Consider the following 20,119-nt stretch of genomic DNA (forward strand, 5'->3'; position numbering starts at 1 on the left):
CTGGACTCTAGAAAGTATTCAATAAATATTCATCAAATTAATTAACAGCAAAGTTAATAATCATATATGTCCCACTGAACCTTCATCCTCCTTTTTTTTACAGGAAAATGATGAGCAGAGACCAATGAAAAATTAAATAAAACTATTCAAAGAGAATACATTCTTTTAAATGTAGTTATGTACCAGGCATTTTATTTAAAATGGCTAGAAATGCTAGATTCAATAAAAAATTGCTTTGATATGCTGATGAAAGAAGCATAGAATAGCTACTATAGATACAGAATAGCTAATATAAGCAACATCATGGGAGATGACTGGACATCTGGCTAGTTAATTATTGGGATTTATTGCATTACACACACAAATATATGTATGTGCACTTTTTTCTATTAGGAATTCAATAAATTACACTATGAAGACCTTGGAACATTTTGAAGGTCTGTAAGATGGCTCTGATAATATTATCAGTTAAGAGCATGAGAACGGCCATGATTTGTCCCAACCCATGAGGTCTTTCTCTTTGTTCAAATGATTCCTGTTCCTGTGTGTAATTATCATTATTATTTATAAAAAGCAACTCTATTTTTTGGTCTTTGAAACCTGTTCATGAAAACTTTCATTCAGCAGAGTGTCTAAATGTCATGAAAACATTTTATTCTTGTGTTTTATGGTGCCTATTCCTGTTCAATAATCATAGTTCAGGATGTGAGAAATTTATGTAAATATTTTAAAGGAACAAACACATTGAACTGTATGTGTAGCCTTAAAATAAATTATAGAAGTTATTGTTGTCATCCCCTAAATCAACTGACAGCAAGTTATTTTTTTTATCTTTTTTCACCTTTTTAAAAAATTTTTACTTTAACATATGTAGCTTGGCAACTCCAAAAATCAGAATACTGTTTTCAGATTAAGCAATCAAGAAAATTATAATGTTAAATTTTCCCCATATCACTCACCTCACTGAGGGACAGCATTATAATCACATGAGCCACTTGAATTTTATATTCTTAGAATTAATATCTTCTTTTATTAAGAGCAATAATTTGCTGCCATTGACAATGGAGAAAAGTGGCAGCAAAATATCTAACCCCTACATTTTTAAAACCAGATAAATATACAAACTTGCCTTATAAATGAAGATAATTAGGACTTTAAAACTTGATAGTATGAATTCTCAGAAGTAAAAATTATAATTGCCATTAATTTCATAGAAAAATGCATGGCTGGATCCCAAAAGTTTCACTTTACTAAATCAACTCTAACTTCCATTCAAATGGGCACAATTACTCCAATAAGCAACATGGGTTAGCTACAAAGGAAGGCTGGTTCCTTTCATTCATGGGCGTTTGCCTGCAGCTGTTGCATATTAAGATTGTGTCCATCATAAAAGCATATATATGATACCCATTGCTTACTTTTAATGACAAAACTGAAATAGAACAGTAAAAAGAAGCAAAGGAAAACAAAGGAAATAATTTATGAGACTATCAATACTACAAACTAGCCAGCTAGCCACTCACCAGATCCCTGAGTATAATTTAATGAAACACACATGTCAGCTGCACCCTACAGAGGCGGCTGCAGAGGCTTTGCCTGGTCAGCTGCTGGGGCATAAAATGAAGCTTCTTTTAAAGTCTTATTCCTGCCTGAAAGTAAGCCTTTTGGTGTGACTGTGGAACTATGCTTCATCCTGGTTTGAACAATATTAACTATAATATAGGCCATCACTTTGTGTCCCTCTAAGAAAGGCTACTGTGTATACCTGTGACACAATTCTAAGCCTCTAAATCCCACCCTGATTTACGATCTGTTAAAATTGGAAAAAAAAAAAAAGTAAAATAAAAATATGCTTGTAAGTCTTAGAATAATAAGCCATAGTAATACTTTTATTTTTCAAAACTGGTAGAACATATTTCGAACACCTTTTCCTTCGAGAATATTCTTTTCCAAACCTCCAGGACTCTGCTCATATTAGCTCTCTATGGCGTATAGCTTTCCCTTTTCCAGTCTGACATATGTTCCTCCTAGACCCAGCTGGGACATCATTTCTTCTCAAAACTCTTCTCACCAAATCCCAGGCAGAATTATATTTTTTTCTACTTCTTTGTGCTTTGAAACCTTGTAAACATCCCTACTATGGCATTCTCACACACAATGTTCTAAGGATTGTTTCTAGTTCTGCCTTCAGCAGTAAAATTTAAGGTTGATGAGAGACTATTTTGTCCCTGAGGCTTAACCTGGCACTTGAAGCACTATAAACACAAATATTTGTTGAAATAAGTGATGAATGAACAAGGGTAATATACTAATGTTTAGGGAATTCACATTGTTTCACAAAAAATAAGAAAATTCCTATGGGCATCCATTGCATAGAGAGAGAAAGAGAGAAGGAAAGGAGCAGGGGGGGAGAGAGAGGGAAGGAAAGAGAGAGAGAGAGAGAGAGAGAGAGAGAAGGAAGGAAAGAGTGAGAGAGATCAGGGAGAAAAGGTGTTCATTTACTTTGTTTTAACCAGTGGAGAAAATTGTACTGAATCTCATTCTATCAATAGAGGATTGAGTTTCTACTGCACACACCAGAAACAATAAGACTTGACAAAGTTGAACCAGACATATGTGAGTTCAAATGTCAGCTTTATTCAGTCACTATCTTGGTATCTTCAGGCATATTACTTAATCTTTCTCTACCTTACTTTTTTATTTCTAAAAAAAAAAAGAAATAAAGAAAAGATAATAGGACAGTCAATTCTCATTACCTGTGGTAGTTATATTTTATAAAATTACAGCAAACACTGCATTAACAAATAACAGGACCATTTGCTCCCAGGGGAAATACAGGATTAGGTTCCTCTGAGAATCTGGTCATAACATTTTCATCAACTGATCAGAATGACCTTGTTTTATGTGTGTTGCTGTTAAAAGACACCTTATTGAATGTATATTGTTGATATGCTAACATTAAACTCACAGCTAACATTATACCTCATGCCTGAACAAAGTTTATCTGACACATATTTTCTATGAAAGTCACATCACACCTTCCTTGTGCTTAAGATCACTAGGTATCCCTTCAGCACCGTAGTGAGGCCACTTTAAACTGTGAAATCACCAACAAAAAGCACAAAAAACATGAAACGCTCAGCATTAAATAGACCATGGAAAGGACACTTGTTTACAACAGGAGGGCTGAGACAAAAAGGCAGAGCATTGCCATGTTAGACCTCAGCTGGACACATGCACGTTGGGCAACTCACAATTTTCACCACTCTACACACGTCCAGAATTGGCCATTACTGCACGGTGAGTTTGGTTTTGAGATTACAAATACATTTTAGCAAGTAGGTGAATTCAGAAGTACAGAATCTATGCATAATAAAGATCTACTACATCTATTTTTCATGTTTATTGTGAAAATAAGAAATAATACAGGTTAAGTACCTAATGGTCCATACATAATGTGTTAATTAACTGGCACAAGCAGATATGGTGGCTCATGCCTGTAATCCTAACATTTTAGGAGGCTGAGGGAGGAGGATCACTTGAGGCCAGGAGTTCAAGACCAGCCTGGGCAACATAGACCCAGTCGCTACAAAAAATAAAAATTAGCAAGGCATGGTGATTGTACCTGACTGTAGTTACAGCTACTTGGAAGGCTGAGGCAGGAGGATCTCTGGAGCCCAGGAGTTTGAGGTTGTTGTGAGCTTTGATGATACTACTGCCCTCTGACCCAGGCAACAGAGTGATACCCTGTCTCAAAAAAAAAGAAAAACAAACAAAACAAACAAACAAACAAACCCACAAAAACAATTAACTGGCACATAGTAGGTTCTACATAATGTCATCATTGCTAGTATTGTAATTCTTAACATAAAATTAAAAGATCAGCCTTGTTCTCAAGCTGCTTGCAATATCATTGAAGAAAAAAAGAAAAAACTTATGAATGGGGCTAGACTAGAGTGATGTAAATACAGTAAGTCTTACTTCTAGGACTTCTAGAAATACAGGGGTCTGAACTGCAGCAGTAAGTAAAGAATTCACAGGAGAGTTAGGCCTTGAGATAGAATTTGGAGAAGCAATTTAGGCAGAGAAACACTCCACAAATTATCAGATTGCATAATCAAAAGCATAGAAATGGTATAAGCATAGCATGTTTAGGAAACCAAGTCTTGTGGAAAATGAGATGTATATTGAAAAATGCAGATCATGAAGACAGGGGGGTTAAGACCAAAGAGAAGAGTTTAGACTTGATCCTCTGTAAACAAAGTTACTAAGTATAAGTGTTACTTTTAAAAAGATTAATTGCAGAGGTAAATAACATGGACTAGTGGGTAAAGGAAGAATGGGGGGGGTGGTACCGAGGGTAGTGACCTGGAGGTGAGAAAGGAAGATGACATGTCTTAGTGCCAGTGGGTCAGAAAAGAGGGAAGAGAGAGCTCTTAATGGAATAAAAGTTAGGCCTTGGAGGCAGTTTAGATTTAGGGGATGAAGAAAGAAAATATTGGAAAGAATACACACATGGAGGTGTCCACAGAGACTCACAGTGTGCTGTGCTGCTCAAACTCATCTGAATGCAAGGACCATTCTGACAACAGATCTGTTGGGCTAATTCAGTGTTTTTCAAATGATTTTGACCATAAGCCAGTGTAACACACACAGTTTACATTAATAAATAACTGAAAACCAGTTTTACAAAATAATATTTACCTTCCAATGTTTAATGCACTCTGGTATTTTCTATTCTCCTCTATTTCATTAAGAAAAGTTGATCGTGACCTTCAAATAGGTCATTACTCAATATTGGAAAACCATTTATCTGACACATTCCTTAGGTTTGAGAAATTTATTTCCCAATGGTTGAAATTGAATAGGAAGCTCTTACTTCAGCATTTCAATTTCTTTCTTAAATGCAGACCATATTCTAAATAAATGTTTCAGAGATAGGTGATCAAGGAATTAAGTTGAAAACAGAGACAGTGATTTCAGCAAAGTCAAGCATCTACTATGTTAAAACACTGGGTGAGAAAACAGAGATGTTGTACCATGGGTTATTCCCATCAATAGTTTAGGTCACTTGATGAGAACCCTGGAGTGTTATTTCTCTTGTGGTTTCAATGCCAGATACTTTTTTTTTTCATATTAAAGGATATTAATAAATGTGTAAGCAACTGTTAACATGATAATATAGTATCATCATACCACGATAAGCCTCATCTGTACAGGTAATCTAATTTTCTTGATGAAGTAAGATTTGGTCTTTTCTAGTTTGAAATTATAATACGAATCTTGCATTCAAGACACAAGTAACACCTTAAATCCTCTATTCAAAGAGCATTGTGCAACCAGAAATGTTAATAATTTTCTCAAACATGAGCAGGGAAGATAGGGAAGTGGGAAGTAAAGGAGTAGAGTACTTGGTCTATAGGTAGAATCCTGCACTTCAGGGCATGGCTTTGCCACTTGATACCTCTGCAACCTAAGAAAAGTTATTCTATCTCCTCTGTCTCTATGTGCCTCAATTCTCTCTTCCACAATATGGGATAAGGTACCTACTTCATAGGTTGATGTGAGAGTTCAATTTTCTACATCAAATATTTACATAGTACTTGGCACATAGCAGAGCTCAAGAAATGTGGCTACTATTATCATCCAACAAGGTGAGATTCAGAAGGAACAAAAATTTACAGTCTTTGGAGAGGTAACTACTGCCAATTCAGATGTATATTTGATATCTCTCCTGCCAAGAAAAGAAGGTCAGATATTTCTCATGGCACCACCTAAGGAAGTGTAGGCAATGCCTTTTTTTTTTTTTTTTTCCACTTGTTACAGAAGAGAAGGTCAGGGAATGTGTCAGAAAAAATGGGGACAGAAAAGAAGTGTGTGTCTTTAAGGTCAACACTGCAGCACCATATTAGAATAAACAAGTAGATGAGAAGAATTGCTTAAATCCATAACCTGAATTCCTGACTCAGTGGAAACTAAGTCGTGTATAGAACTGTAACTCCCTGTTGACCATCACTCCAAGTCATAAAGAGTTACTGTTTTCAATGTTTAACAGCCTGACGGGATTCCCTGTTGTTTCTCCGTGGTAGAGAGAGCATTATATAACTAGCATCTCTTTCTAGGTAGTATTTAAACATGGCCTCTATTATTAGCATGTAACTAAGAAATTCAACATCAAATATACTTCCTTAAATGGGTGAATTATCAAGCAACAAATCTTGCTTCAAAAATCAACATGATTAAATCCTACCCTAAACAAAATCTATAAGATGGCTCCGAAGAGGAGTACAAACCACGCACCACAATCTGGCGGGAAGAGGGAGCGAGGCAAAGGAGTTTTAAGAGTATGTATAGGACAACCTATTAATTGGAAACTACCATGCACTATAATAAATAGTTTTGATCGAGTTAAAAGAAATGTAATAAAACCTGACATAGGTAGTTTTACTCTTTCAGAATATCTCATTATTTCCTTCAGAGTCTAGCAAAACGTATAGGTGGTTTTCTGTTGTGATTCCATTTATTGTCAAAGATTTTTCTGTTTTAAAAAATTGTGATTGGAGAATGTATTAGTTTGCTAGGGCTGCCATTGCAAGTACCACAAACTGAGTGGCTTAATGACAGAAATTTATTATCTCACAGTTCTGGAAGCTAGAAGTCCAAGGACAAGGTTGTGGCAGGTTCAGTTTCTCCCTGAGGCTTCTTTCTCTCTTTGACTTGCAGGTGGCCACCTTCTCTCTGTGTCTTCACGTGGTCTTTTTCTCTGTGCATGCACATCCCTGGTGTCTCTCTGTGAGTTCTAATCTGCTCTTATTTTTTCCTTTTTTCTTTTCGCTCTTTTTTGAGACAGAGTCTCTCTCTGTTGCTTGCGCTATCAGGCTAGAGTGCAGTGGTGTCATCATAGCTCACTGCAACCTCAGACTTCTGGACTCAAGCTATTCTCCTGCCTAGGCCTTCCAAAGTGCTGGGATTACAGGCATGAGCCACCACACCCAGCCTAATCTCCACCACACCCACCCTAATCTCCTCTTCTTTCAGGGACACCAGTCAGATTGGATTAGGGCCCACCCTGATGCCCTTTTTTTAACTTAATTTCCTCCTTAACAGCTCTGTCTCCAGTCACATCTAAGATACTGGGTGTTGGGGCTTCGACATAGAGATTTTGGGGAGGGGAGGCTCAGCCCATGGTAGGGAATCCTGAAGGACTGTGAGAATTTTCCTTTATTGAGGAGGTATGTGCCTCAAGACAGAACCTTCTGTGACTGCTGCCTGCAGTGTAGCAAGGGGGTTAACCTGTGATATGTGCATGTTTCTTTCACATGGTGGCCCTTAGGTCCATCAGCCAGGCTTGCCCAAACTTGACAGACCAGTCCTTACCTCATTCCTCAATTAAGAAGTACACTGAGTTATGATGTTTTTATAACATTGGCTGCTCTACCAGGATACTTCTGGGGGAATAATCATATTAATATCACTAACTTTTTTACCTTTCATCTTTAAATGAGACCTGGAAAGCAGCACTGAGCTTATGCCCCAAAGCACTGAAGACTGGATGGCTTATTCTTTCCACTTAGCCTCATCCCATCTATTAGACCTCAAAGCAGACTCATTCTGCTACCACTTGCTGGAGTCCTTGATCCTAAAGTCAGCATAAAAGACACTGGTAGCATTATGTGGGGAAAAAAAAAAAAAAAACACTGTCCATCTAAGCTATTCTGAAACTGTACAAGTCAAACTCTGTTACATCATAGCAGAAAAATGATATTATTATGAAAGACAGCCAGTGATTCCTGGAACAATGTTCTTATGTAGTTTTCAAAATGAGTCAGAGCTAAAAGAAGACTTAAAAAACAAGGTGTCCTTAAAGGCTCTGTTTTTTTCCCCCTAAACTAGTGACTATTAGGGGAGATTAGTTTCAATTATCTGTCCTCACATTCCTTGAGGTCTGGCAGATTGCAGCGGTCAAGCGGGGACAGTCCAGCTCTGCTGTCAGAGGCCGTCTGGCCACAGCTCTCTCTCAGGTCAGGTCATCTAGCCTGCTGCAGATTCCACTCCTGACCCTGACACCCTCGTCCTTCATATGAGTCCCTGCCTTTTGTCTCCTAGCTTTGCAGTGGCTAGGATTCTTGTCTCTGAATCATATGGTTCCTCTTGATCCCTGCAACCTGCTAGGAGAACCTTGTATTATAATCTTGTGCCTTCCTGAATCCTTGATAGATTTCAATTGCCAGTGGCTAGTTGATATGGCACTTGAATAGATGTTCTGGATAAAAGGTCTCTTCATCCTTTTGCTTATTCACCTGCTACAAAAAAGTAGTTATAGTATTCTTTAGGGATTGTTTAGTTTAAAAAAAAAAAAACGGATACATTAGAGCCAACTGAAGATGATTTGTATAATAACGTTGCTCTTCCTCAACTTCATTTCTGTATACTTCCTTGAATAGGAGACTGAGAAATAGAGTCACAGCCGTATCACAGGGATTGTGTGATCCATGCTTTGGTCTATATTAGGGGTGTGTTCATGTTTTTATATATCACCCATGCAAAAGTCATCAGCCAAGTGCATCAAAGTTAAAAAAAAAAAATGAGACCTGTTATACTATATCTTGAACATTCTTTGTATTTTCACTTAATTAAAGGAATGGTCTATCTCCTCTGGATTAATCTCAGCAGGGAGAGTCTTCTTTGTAATTTATATTATCCTGTCACCTGTTTCCTACTTCTTCTCCTACCTCGTCATTTCCCTTACTTATTCCTCTTCCTATTGAGTTCATCTTCAGTGTTTTGACCTTAACTTCATTCCATTCAACTCTGTTCCTGGCAATATTATTTTCTTAATCTCTAAAGGCTCCAGTTTTTGACTAGGAGTAATTATTTAAAAATTTTCTACCTTGTGAGCTTTAGGCTTGTAGTTAAACCTGCCCCCTGAGCCTCTTCTCTTAGCCATATTGTATCCTTGTGGTTAACTTGAACAAAACTAAGCTTACTGTGTCTCTTCTCAACACTGCTGTTTCTTGTGCAGTATTCACAAGTTAATGATGGCCAACTGCATCATCATCCTAAACTACAGGAGCTGGGAACCCAATACCAATCTTTCATTCTACTCTTCCCCTCCCGTGCAATCTGTTATCACATCATGTTGCTTCCCCAAACCAAGCTACCATCATCTCTGGCCTCCATAATTAAAACAAACTGATTTTTCTGTTTTCACTCTTACTCTTATACACTTTATTCCCCACACCCAGCAGCCAAAGCTAGACTTTTATTTTTAATGATACTCATGTCCTATAACCATTGTGGGATTGAAGCCCCACTTTAGCTGACACATCTATCTTTTTCACCCTGTGTGAATCTTCTCCCCCTCCACCCCGCCCATCCTCCTGTTCAAGACCACTCCAGTTTTACTGTCTTGCTGTTTCTCAAACTTGTCCAGACTGTACTTGCCTAGGGACTTTGTGCTTTCTCTTCCTATTTTTTTTTCTGGAACTCTCTTCTTCTTCCCACAGCTGTCTCCTTCTCATCATTCCAGCCTCAGCTCAAATACTACTTCCTTAGAAGGGTCTTTCCTGCTAACCATCTAATCTAAACTCTCTCTTTCTTTTTCCCTCTCTCTCTCTCTCTCTCAGTCACACACATACACATCACCCTGACCCAGTCAGTCTATTTCTATAACCTATTTTATTTGTGTGTCACTATCTTAGTCCGTTTGTTATGCTATAACAAAATACTTGAAACTGGGTAATTTATAATACATAAAAATTTATTTATTTTCTCACAGTTCTGGAGGCTAAAAAGTCCACGATCAAGGCACTGGCAAGTTCAGTTGTCTATTGGGGACTGCTTCCTGCTCTCAAGATGGCACCTTCTTGCTGCACCCTCCAAGCGGGCAGAAACACTGTATCTCACATTGTGGAAGGCAGGGGGATATGCTAGCCAAACTCTACAGGAAGCCTCTTTTATAAGGGCCTTCATCTCATTCCCTAGAGAGGAGTTCTTATGGCCCGATCACCTCTTAAAGGCCCCATCTCTTACTATAATACCATCACATTGGCAACACCTGAATTTTGGAGGGAACACACTCAAACCATTGCAATTACCATCTCAAATCATCTTTTAAAACTTATTTATTGACTCTTGTCACCCACTAGAGTGTAAATTTCTTGAGGGTAGGAACCCTCAGGTGTTTTGCTCACTGTTACAGTCTCAGCACTTAGGACAGCGCCAGATATAGCTAAGGCATTCAATAACTACCACTTGAATAGAGAAATACATTTCTGCTTTTTAAGTATTTTCCATATTTTCCTCACCTTTTCCTTCCCTCACCTACTGCTCTACTTTAGGCCTTTGTAATCACAACTTTGAGCCATCGATAAAGCTTTCCTAGTGAGGTTCTTTTCTCTGTTCTTCTTTCTTGCCAAAAACCACCTTCATTTTGCTGCCTGGGTTATGTGTTTATAACTCTCCTTATGCTGTTCTTTTACTGAACAAAACAGCACATATACTACCAAGTGCGTTTCTCCAGGGACAGGGTTGGGTGGTGCTGCACAGAGAGGGTTCCCTGGGTTTGGCAGAGAGTGAGCTGGGTTTGTGAAAGAGGAGGCCCTTTCCTTGATGGTCGCTTCATGCAAGTCTAAGGACTAAAGTTGAACATCCATCGCTGCTTCTTGTGGTCCTACAACTTCTCAAAAGTATGTATCTGTGCTCAAGGATGAGCCTGAGACTTCAAATGCTGTTGGAAATAAGAAGAGTTTGATCCCAGATTTACTCAAGATAACCAGTTTTCTTATCTGTAAACATAAAGGCCGTATCTTGTTCCCTGTACATAGTGAGAGCTCTGGTGGCATCGGAGGTGTCACTAGTGAAGGAGGGTGTGGAATTGGAAAGGAGGCAGAAAATTAGTTGGAAATCATTTATTGTTTTTGTATTTTTTTAAAGTCCATCAATGCCTAGCCTACTGCCTTATACACAGTAGGCATGCAGCCCATCAACTTTAAATATTTGAGTGTTTACATGCGGTTGTGCCTTATGCTGTGTACTGGGGGCAGAAGAGTGAACGAAATAGAAATAATACCAACTAGATTACACCCTGGTAAGGGGAAAGCCCTAAACCAGTTATCATACAAATAAATCAAGATTTTAAAATATGGTATACTTCCAATGAAGGTTACACAGCACAAGGAGAGAAAAAGAAAATATGCAGACCCCGCACACTTATTGGGAGGGTGATATAATAAGACCTTTTTGGAGAAAAGTGCATATAAATCTGGACATGAGGGATAAGAAAAAGTGTTGTCTGAGTAAAGAAGGGAAGTGTAGCAGTCCAAGAAAGGGAACAGCATGCATACAAGTCTACAGGCAGGGCAGAAACCAGTTTGGGATGCACGAAGCAGTCTGATGAACCTGGAGTGTGGAGGGTCTGGGCCAGAATAGCATAAGATAAAGTTGGAGAGACAGGCAGAGGCCAGATCATGCATGGCCTTGCAGCCATCACGTGATCTCTAGACTGAGGACCAATGATCTATCCTATGCTACGCATTCTTATCCTAATGGCTCATCCCTGCTTCTTTATTTGGCCTTTAAGATTCTCATGGTTGCCTCTATGTTTCTACTCAGGTTCACCATAACTCTTTCAAACATTCAGATCTCCATCACTAAATCATGCCCCTCACGGCTTGTCTATGTCCCGTGCTGTGCAAGCACGTTGCTGCTGGTTAGGATGGAGAAGAGTGCATTTTCTGTGGCCCAGATAGCTCAAATCGCTAGTCTAATCCACAACTCTATTTCCATGAGGAATTCACCAAAAGCTAAATACTGAGACATACGTTAGGGTATATATATACAAAATCATATATAATCCACAAGAAATTCACCAGCTGGAAGCCTATCAGCATAAAACAATTATTTACTGCTTTCTACAAAATAAAACATCCTTTTTGTCTTACATTGCCAAGTCTAGGACCTGTACTTTGAATGTCACAGAAGCTTTTGTGCCTCTCTTTATAACATACCTTCACTACACTGATTTTCGTAACACTTCTTGTGAAACGAAAACAAAGAGCCGTGCCTCTTTGACCTTTGTGTCCCATAACTATTTGGCACAGTGGCTTTCACATAGTAGGTGACTGATAGTAACTACACAGAAAACCCCTCCTAGCACAGCACATTCTTAGAAAGGAGAGATTCCTGCTGAACAAATTACAGGCTCTGGAGTTAGTGGTGAATCAGTCCTGCATTGTACATATTGCTGAGAGAGGAAGAGACATTAGAAGGGGATAGGAGAGAGTATCACTTGTTGTAAAATTCTATATCAGCATTATAGTTGCATATTTACCATAATGTGACTATGAATACAAATCAGGCACCCAGTCATAAAAAAATACATAACAGGAAGGGAATAAAATCATAAAGCCTTCATATATCAAGCACTTACCATGCATCAGGTACTGTGTTAAGAATTAGCTACAAGCTTCACAACGGCTCTTCTGGGTAGCTACTGTTATTCCTGTTTTACAGATTGCGACATAAGGCACAGATAGACAGCATTTGCCCAGAACCACACAGTTAATAATTGATGGCGAAAAGTTGAAACCTAGTCTGCCTAATTCGAGCTCCCAACAGCTCAGACTCTGCCAAGAGCACTCAATTTTCAAATAAGCCTAGGTCAGGGGGCTGATTAAACATTCTCCTCCAAAAACCTACTGTCTGATGCATTTAAGAGACTGAGATAAGTGACCTGATCCATAAATCATCAAAAGAGAGATACTATCACCATTAGCAGCGTTCTCAAGGAACTCTAGCAAGTAGTAGCTCCGCTACTGTGGAAGCAACTTCATACTTTGTTAAAAAATTCAATCAAGTGGCCTGAAATGTAATGAATCTCTTTTTCACAATGTTGTTCAGTTTGCTTCTGTTCTATTAGGCAGATCACTTAGCAGATGTCAGAGTGAATTTATATATATAGGGTATATATTATCATATATTATTTTTATATATTTATATATGAACATATATTTTTTTAATGCATGTGAGACAAGTTAGATCAAGGTCAGCTCAAAGAAAAGGTGATGAGTCTTGTTAGAAAACCCAAAGTATACTGACTTTGTAACTTCATTATTTCTCTTAATTTAGGACTTTATGAAATATCTGCTATGGGCAAGGCATTTTATGTGCTGAGGGTACACTGATGAACAAGACCCAGTCTCCCCATAAATGCCCCCTCCACAGCCTCAGCTCACTGTGCGCCTACCTGGACCGTGTTAGTCAGGGCACTGCTACTGAGTATTCCAAAATCTCATCAGCAATGAGATAGTAAAGTCCCATTTATTGGCCTTGGAGAATAGTAAAAGGTGTTTCTTATACTCTATGTTTGGTTAGTTTAACACACATTTTAATAATTTGTGTTTTTTTAATACATGCTTTTTGGTGATTTTAAAAAATTGAATTCTGAATTTATTATTTTCATAGAGGAATTGTGTGTATGCAATGGCCTTGATGTACAGCAAGGAGTCACTGACCCACTGTCAGTAAAACAAGCTTTGTGAAATGTTTTCTCAGAAATGGAAAAAGTTATGTACATTGTTTCCCATTCTCTTGGTGTCTCTTGTTAGCAGCAGTGCGCATGTTGTCCGAAAGCTGGCAGGGGTTAGGCTGCAGACTGAGGTCGTAGACCTCAGCACAGCTAACTGGTACGTGCAGGGATCAAACCTGCAACCTTTGCCTCATTAGCACCATGTCCCTACTGACTTAACCAGCCATAGGCAATCGGAGAACTCTGAAGGTTAATTCTTTCTGCCCATAGGTAGAGTTACAGCTCAATGGACTAAGCCTTTAAAATGTTAACACTCCAAGCAGGAAATTTTAAGTGGAAAAAATGGCTGGTAGTACCATAAGGTTAAATGAATTTGAAAACGGGTCTAAAACAGACTTTCAGTTTTTTCAAGAGTTGCATAAAATATTTTGCAACTTTTTATAGAGGTTATGACTCTAACCATGTTTCAACCATGTGATTGCCAGGAACTATTAAAATAAATAGCACAAATAGGGCAATTAAATATAGATACTAACAGCTTCAAACCACAAGAGAAGAGGAAATGAAGCAGCTTTGTTTTTCATCTAAAAACACCCAGGTGAATTTATTTGAAATTAACACAAATGCCTGTTTTGAGAAGCTAGATAGGAAGGAAGACAGATGAGACTAACAAATTATGATTATTTCTGCCCTCAAGGGAGTCCTGGTCTAAGCTAATGTATCGGTATGAAACAGCCTCCCTGCTAAGTTACATACAGACCGATTAGAAGAGATGGATTCTGAGGTCTCAACCAAGCAACCGCCATCTGGGTAGCTTAAGTCAAATGTCATGCCTTTACTTTACGCTTCTTAGGTCTCCTGTGACCCCAACTCACTGCTTGTCTTCAAGAGGCACCCTAGTTTTCCTCTCCTGGCTCTTGTGTTTTGATGGCACAATGTAGTAGGAAAGGACAGAAAAGTCTCTTTCTTTAAAAATCCTTCGTGTGTGAAATGAGGACTAACCAAGCTGAACTGAATAGAGCCCTGCTCGTCACTGTGTCCATGGTGAATGAAAAATGAACATCACAATGTTCCTGTCTGTGTAGAAAGGGAAAGTCAAAAACTCATTTGAGTACTGGTAGGTGAAAATAAAGCCCATAGGTCTTCAGCAATTAAGGGTGAGGATGATGGCCAGATTTGGAACTTTAAGAGTAGGAACGTTACCTGTCTATTCATTTCTCCATGTTGGCTTGTTGGCAAAAGGCAAAGGAGTAAGGAATATTAATTTGAAAATAGCTAAGATTTATTGAGTACTTATCGTAAGCTATATGCCAGGAACTTAGAAAATTTGGTTTAATATTTGCAATAGGTTGTTACAATAGCCAGGAAGGGCAGATTAAGATCCCAACTGAGAGAGTGTGTTTTGCTTCAGCTTTGCCGATAGTCCATGATCTTGCTACAATGTCTTGAAACTACAGTGTAAGTAGCACTCACAGATCACAACTAACAGGGTAACTTGTAATAAGACAAATACAGGTGACTTTTATTATAGAAGCAATAAAACTTATTAGTACCGAATAATTATGCAATGACATTACAGAGTAGAATATGGAGACTATATTGAACAAATAATTCTGAGTGAAAGTGTTTTACTTATTCTGACTCCTGAGGATGTAGAAATGAAGTTATGTAAAAATCCTGGCATTATGGTGTTGAAAAAGAGTCCTCAGATCTTCTAGAATAACATATTAGGGCCATGATGTAATATTGCAATGTTTATGCATTTATCCCATAGTCTACACAAATGGATGTTGTTGAAAAGTATATTCTCTCATGTAATGTTAAATCTTTTATCTAATTTAATTTACAGAACTTCTTTCAAATAGTTAGCAACCTTCTAGATGAAGAAAACAAAGAAAAATGGGAAGATGCACAACAGGTAAGGTTGGGGATATTTCAGAACTCACAATAAAATTGGCTAAATAAAGTGCAAGACATATGTTAAGAAATTAATGGCCTGCTATTTTAAGAATACAAAAGGGGATTTTAAAAATGCAGTCTAGGTTATATTCTAGTAATTTTAGAGAAAACAAATTATTTTTATTCATATCAGTCTATGAAAGGAATAATGTTTATACATGTGAAAAACAACTGATCAAGTTTAAGTAATTTAAAACTTTAAGGAATTAATACATAATAACTACATGCCTTATGGATACATTCCTTTCCTGTCTACAAATGGTGGGAGAAACAGCAAATCTAAAAGCAGGTATCCCAAATGAAACTATGGAGTATTGACCAGTAAAATCATTTGCATTTACTACAATGACACATATAATCTGGATCATATCTACAGATGTGCATTTTGATTCAAAGCTAAGAATTGTAAAAATGGGCTCGCATAAAAAAAGTTTTCTGGTACTTTGTTCTCTGTTATGCCTTATCAGTGTAGCAGGTGGCCTTATTGCTTTAGTGATTATTTTTAAATGCCTTGCATTTTTATTTATGCTATACTAACTGACATATAGTTGGTAACTTTTTTTTTATGGAATTACAGGAAAAGTGGGTTAGAGGTCAAGAAAGGGAGAATAATCATGTTTTTAAAAATCCTATGGAAATTTAATCTAACTAAATGTTAAACTGTTAGTTTTCTACCTGAGCCTTGTTAAAAATCCCAAGACAATGAGGCAATCTTGAAAAAAAGAATTAATATTTACTGAGGTTCAGGTGAACCATCTATCCTTTTTTTCCCTTTGTGATCATATTCTTGGCCTTCAGGAGAAAAGCATGCTCTTTATTCCTATTATGATAGGAACTCTAAAAATAGTCCGGTGTGGACCTACCTCATTATCGGGTACAAATTCTGTGCTTCTGACCATAGCAAGAAAAAAACATCACCCCTTATAGTTTAAGACCCTGAATCTATTTTTTTCTACAAGTTTGAATGATACATTATATTTGTCCTTGGCTTTCTTCTAGAGGACAGCCTCAGTCACTCACTGTAAGAAATGGTGTCTTTCCTTAGAATACAGCTGCAGAGGCTAAACACATCTTCCTAGAATGCTGGAGACTATTAATTACGGATATATTTAGAGCAAACGTATAATACCCTATTTAAAACAAGACTGCAATTCATCAAATGGCGTTATTTACAGCGAGATTCCCAACTTTAACAGATAATGAATGGTGGCAGAACTTCTTGTCAATGGAAAATCCTGAATCCATCATCCGTTTACTAGCAATTTTGAGTTAGCTATATTCTTATGTTTAAAATATTTTTTCAAGAGTAATGATCCTTAGTGCTATTTTTAAAATAACTATTTGAAATTTGAAAAATGTATTTTGTAGCTTTTACTAAAAGGTGCTGTCATAATTGCAGCCATGTAAATGGGTCTCCAGGTTTGTGGCACAAAGGGTGGACTTCGTGGAAATAAGGGCTATTTAAAGTCTACCAAAGATAATCCCGTGAGTCCTCTTGTCTTATTTTAGAAGAATAGCTCAACAAAAGCAAATATAAATTCTGTGTGAATTTGGAAACTCGCTGAATAAAATAGTGACTATTGACGTCAGAAGGTTTCCACAAACAAAAAAATTTAATCTTTTGAATAAAAAGAGTCATTTCAGAATTTGTTAGTTACTCATCAGCCCCAGTTATGAAGGATAAAAGTATGTTTAGAGAAAACATCCTACTAAAAATGTAGCATACTGAAGTTAAAAACAAAACAAAACAAAACTACAATTTATATAGCACTATTGTACACACTACCACCGTGGTTAGAGTTGACCAGTGCAAATCAGTCACTCAGAGAAACCATGTTAGTCATGTGTTCTGTATTTTTTTGGTGTATTAAATATTCATGTGTCTATTAGAGCAGGAGGGAGTAAACTTCAGCCAGTGAGTCAAATCCAGACTGATGCCTTTTTGTTAATAATATTTTGGAATATTACCACGCCCATTCATGGACGGCGTGGTTCTATTATCTATGGCTGCTTTGGTGCAATAAGGACAGAGCTGAGTTGCTCCAAGAGAGACCCCATGTTCTGCAAAGCCTCAAATATTTACTATTTACAAACAGAAAAAGTTTGCTAACCTTGCTCTGTAACATTTGACTACTGTTGGGAAAATATAATGAAAAACATCCTCCACCATCCTCAAAAACCTCTCCACAGGCCAGGCGCGGTGGCTCATGCCTGTAATCCTAGCACTCTGGGAGGCCGAGGCAGGAGGACTGTTTGAGCTCAGGAGTTCGAGACCAGCCTGAGCAAGAGCAAGACCTTGTCTCAATTCAAAAAAAAAAAGAAAACCGCTCCACAAAGGTGGAAAAGAAAGAAAACGCTTTCATTATTGACTAAACTTTAAACCAGAATGCAATGTGTATTATAGGAAACCCACTAAGAGATTTGGAAAGACAGAAGGAAACCTCACCCTTTTATGTAGCCAAGCAGATACACCCTGTCTCATGGGTTTCCTCAAGAGGAGACTTGACAGTACGATTTGTCACACCTGGTTTATCCTAAATTCACTTGGTAATTAGGCGTGACCATATTGTTAGTTAATTGGCTTTATTCAAAGGAAAAATAAGCTTCTTATATCTTAATAACTGGAGATAATTTTGCGACTCGAAGCAGGGCTCAAGTGGCTGCTGAATTTAGGCTCCTGCCCTTCTTCCATAGAACCTGAGAGAGGAGTGCTATCTTCCTTCGTGTTTACCTTGCAAAGAGAGACATTCCTGGATCTTTCAGCTGGTAGTCGGCTGTTTAACTTTTAAAGATTTACATGCATTTGAAAGAGACAGGGAAAGAACTTACAATTACTAGTTTTCCAAAGGATAAATAAATACACTAAGGAAAGGGAGAGAGGAACAAAATCGGGGAAGAAGGGAAGCTCTTCCCTTATTTTCAAAAGGGAACATTAAGCCTATTATTTTAATTTGTATTTATCCTCACACTACACATACTCATACACACATACACTTACCCAAGGATAGAGAAGAAAAATACAGTAATCGCAGGAAACTTTAGTACCAACAGAAATTTTATGTACATTCTTGGAAGGTGGATGATGAACTTTTAGCATTCATATTTGATGACTGAAAGTGTAGGTAAGAAACAGGATTCATCTCTCAAATCTTTCTGAAATTAAAAAAAATTGCAGCTATCTCTGCTCTGTATTTCTAAACGTAATATCCATTGTTCATGTCTTCAAGTATATATGAGTAAATATATTGCGGACCCTCGGTGTCTGATTTGTAGTTGGGCACAGCCATAAGCCCTTATAAAATATGTGCACAATGCCTGCTGCCTGCCTTGCTAAACTTATCTTCTTCCTACTCGAGTCCCTTCCAGCTCTTACTGCACGCTTTTCCACTAGTCAGTGTCTCTTCTTCACTAGCCTTTGCAAATACAAAGCAGCTAGAACTCTCTAATCCACTTAATTTTTCCTGGCTAGAAGCTGCAGCGGTGCTGAATGGCATCAAGAAATTAACCTAACTACAGAAAATTTTCTGCTCTAATGTGGCTATATAATGCAGACTGACTTTATAAGCTTTATGGGTTACACATAGTAAAATTCATGTGACCTTCTAAGTAGTCTTCACGTTCTACACACTGTGAGCTATTGCCAGAATCAGGTTGTGTTTAAGAAGTACTCATCCATTTGTACTTGTACTGTGTGAGGTGTCGTGATTTTGGAAAAAATACTTGAGCCATGGAAGCAGATAACCCTGTAGGTAGGTAGGTAGATAGGTAGGTAAGGCAGATGGATGGATGGAAGGATGGACAGATAGATAGATAGATACTGCCTCAGTCACCAGGAAAGATAAAATATGGCCTTAGGTATATTGTTTAACCGCCTTGGGCTTCTGCTGCTTCTTGTCTAAATTATGGATAATAGACCCATAGGTTTGTTTTATATTTGTAAATGTAAAGTACCTGCACTAGACCTGTTATTGTAATTCTAAAATTATTGCTAATACCATTCATACAGTGATTATTATAATTATTAAAAATAAATGTTTCTCTCAAGATATTATTATTCAAAGGATTTGATAGTTTGTAAATATCCTCATGATGATGATAATAATTGATTTTTCTTCCTGTGTTGCTAAGCTAAAAATGTAAAGAGCCCAATTTCAGTGTTTGTTTTATGTTATATTTAAGTGATGGAAAGAATTCATCAAAAGTAAAGTCATTCTATTTCTGATTAGACAATCCATTAGATATTTTGAGTTGCCTTGGATCTATGGGGGATTTATCACCACATCATATTACTTCCAAAGTTCTTTCTATGTGGTACCTGGTATCATTCTCAACTATTAATTAAAAATATACAGCCATGGGCAGTAGCAGAAATTTCTTCAAATAAAATAGAGCTTATTGTGACCTCATTATTCAGGTTTTCAAATTCTAGTTATATATTCCATTGTGTGTATAGACTTTTTATTCCATCTAACTTTTGCTTGTATTTCTAGATTTATCCAGGCTCGATAGAGTTAATGCAGGTGATTGAAGATTTTATACACATTGTTGGAATGGGAATGATGGACTTTCAGAATTCATACTTAATGACTGGAAATGTAGGTAAGAAATAGGATTTTTTCCCAAAACCTTTCT

General features: G+C 37.5%; 1 protein-coding gene across 1 annotated transcript in view; it reads left to right on the top strand.

Moving 5' to 3' along the window:
* Positions 1–20,119, top strand: part of ADGRB3 (adhesion G protein-coupled receptor B3) — a 683,715-nt gene that overhangs the window by 326,446 nt on the left and 337,150 nt on the right. The window contains exons 12-13 of the mRNA XM_069487813.1: positions 15,378–15,446; positions 19,978–20,086. Of these exons, the coding sequence (XP_069343914.1) occupies positions 15,378–15,446; positions 19,978–20,086 (178 nt within the window). The remainder of the gene's footprint in view (positions 1–15,377; positions 15,447–19,977; positions 20,087–20,119) is intronic.

Source organism: Eulemur rufifrons, chromosome 15 (assembly GCF_041146395.1).
Source record: "Eulemur rufifrons isolate Redbay chromosome 15, OSU_ERuf_1, whole genome shotgun sequence".
Classification (NCBI taxonomy): Eukaryota; Metazoa; Chordata; class Mammalia; order Primates; family Lemuridae; genus Eulemur; species Eulemur rufifrons.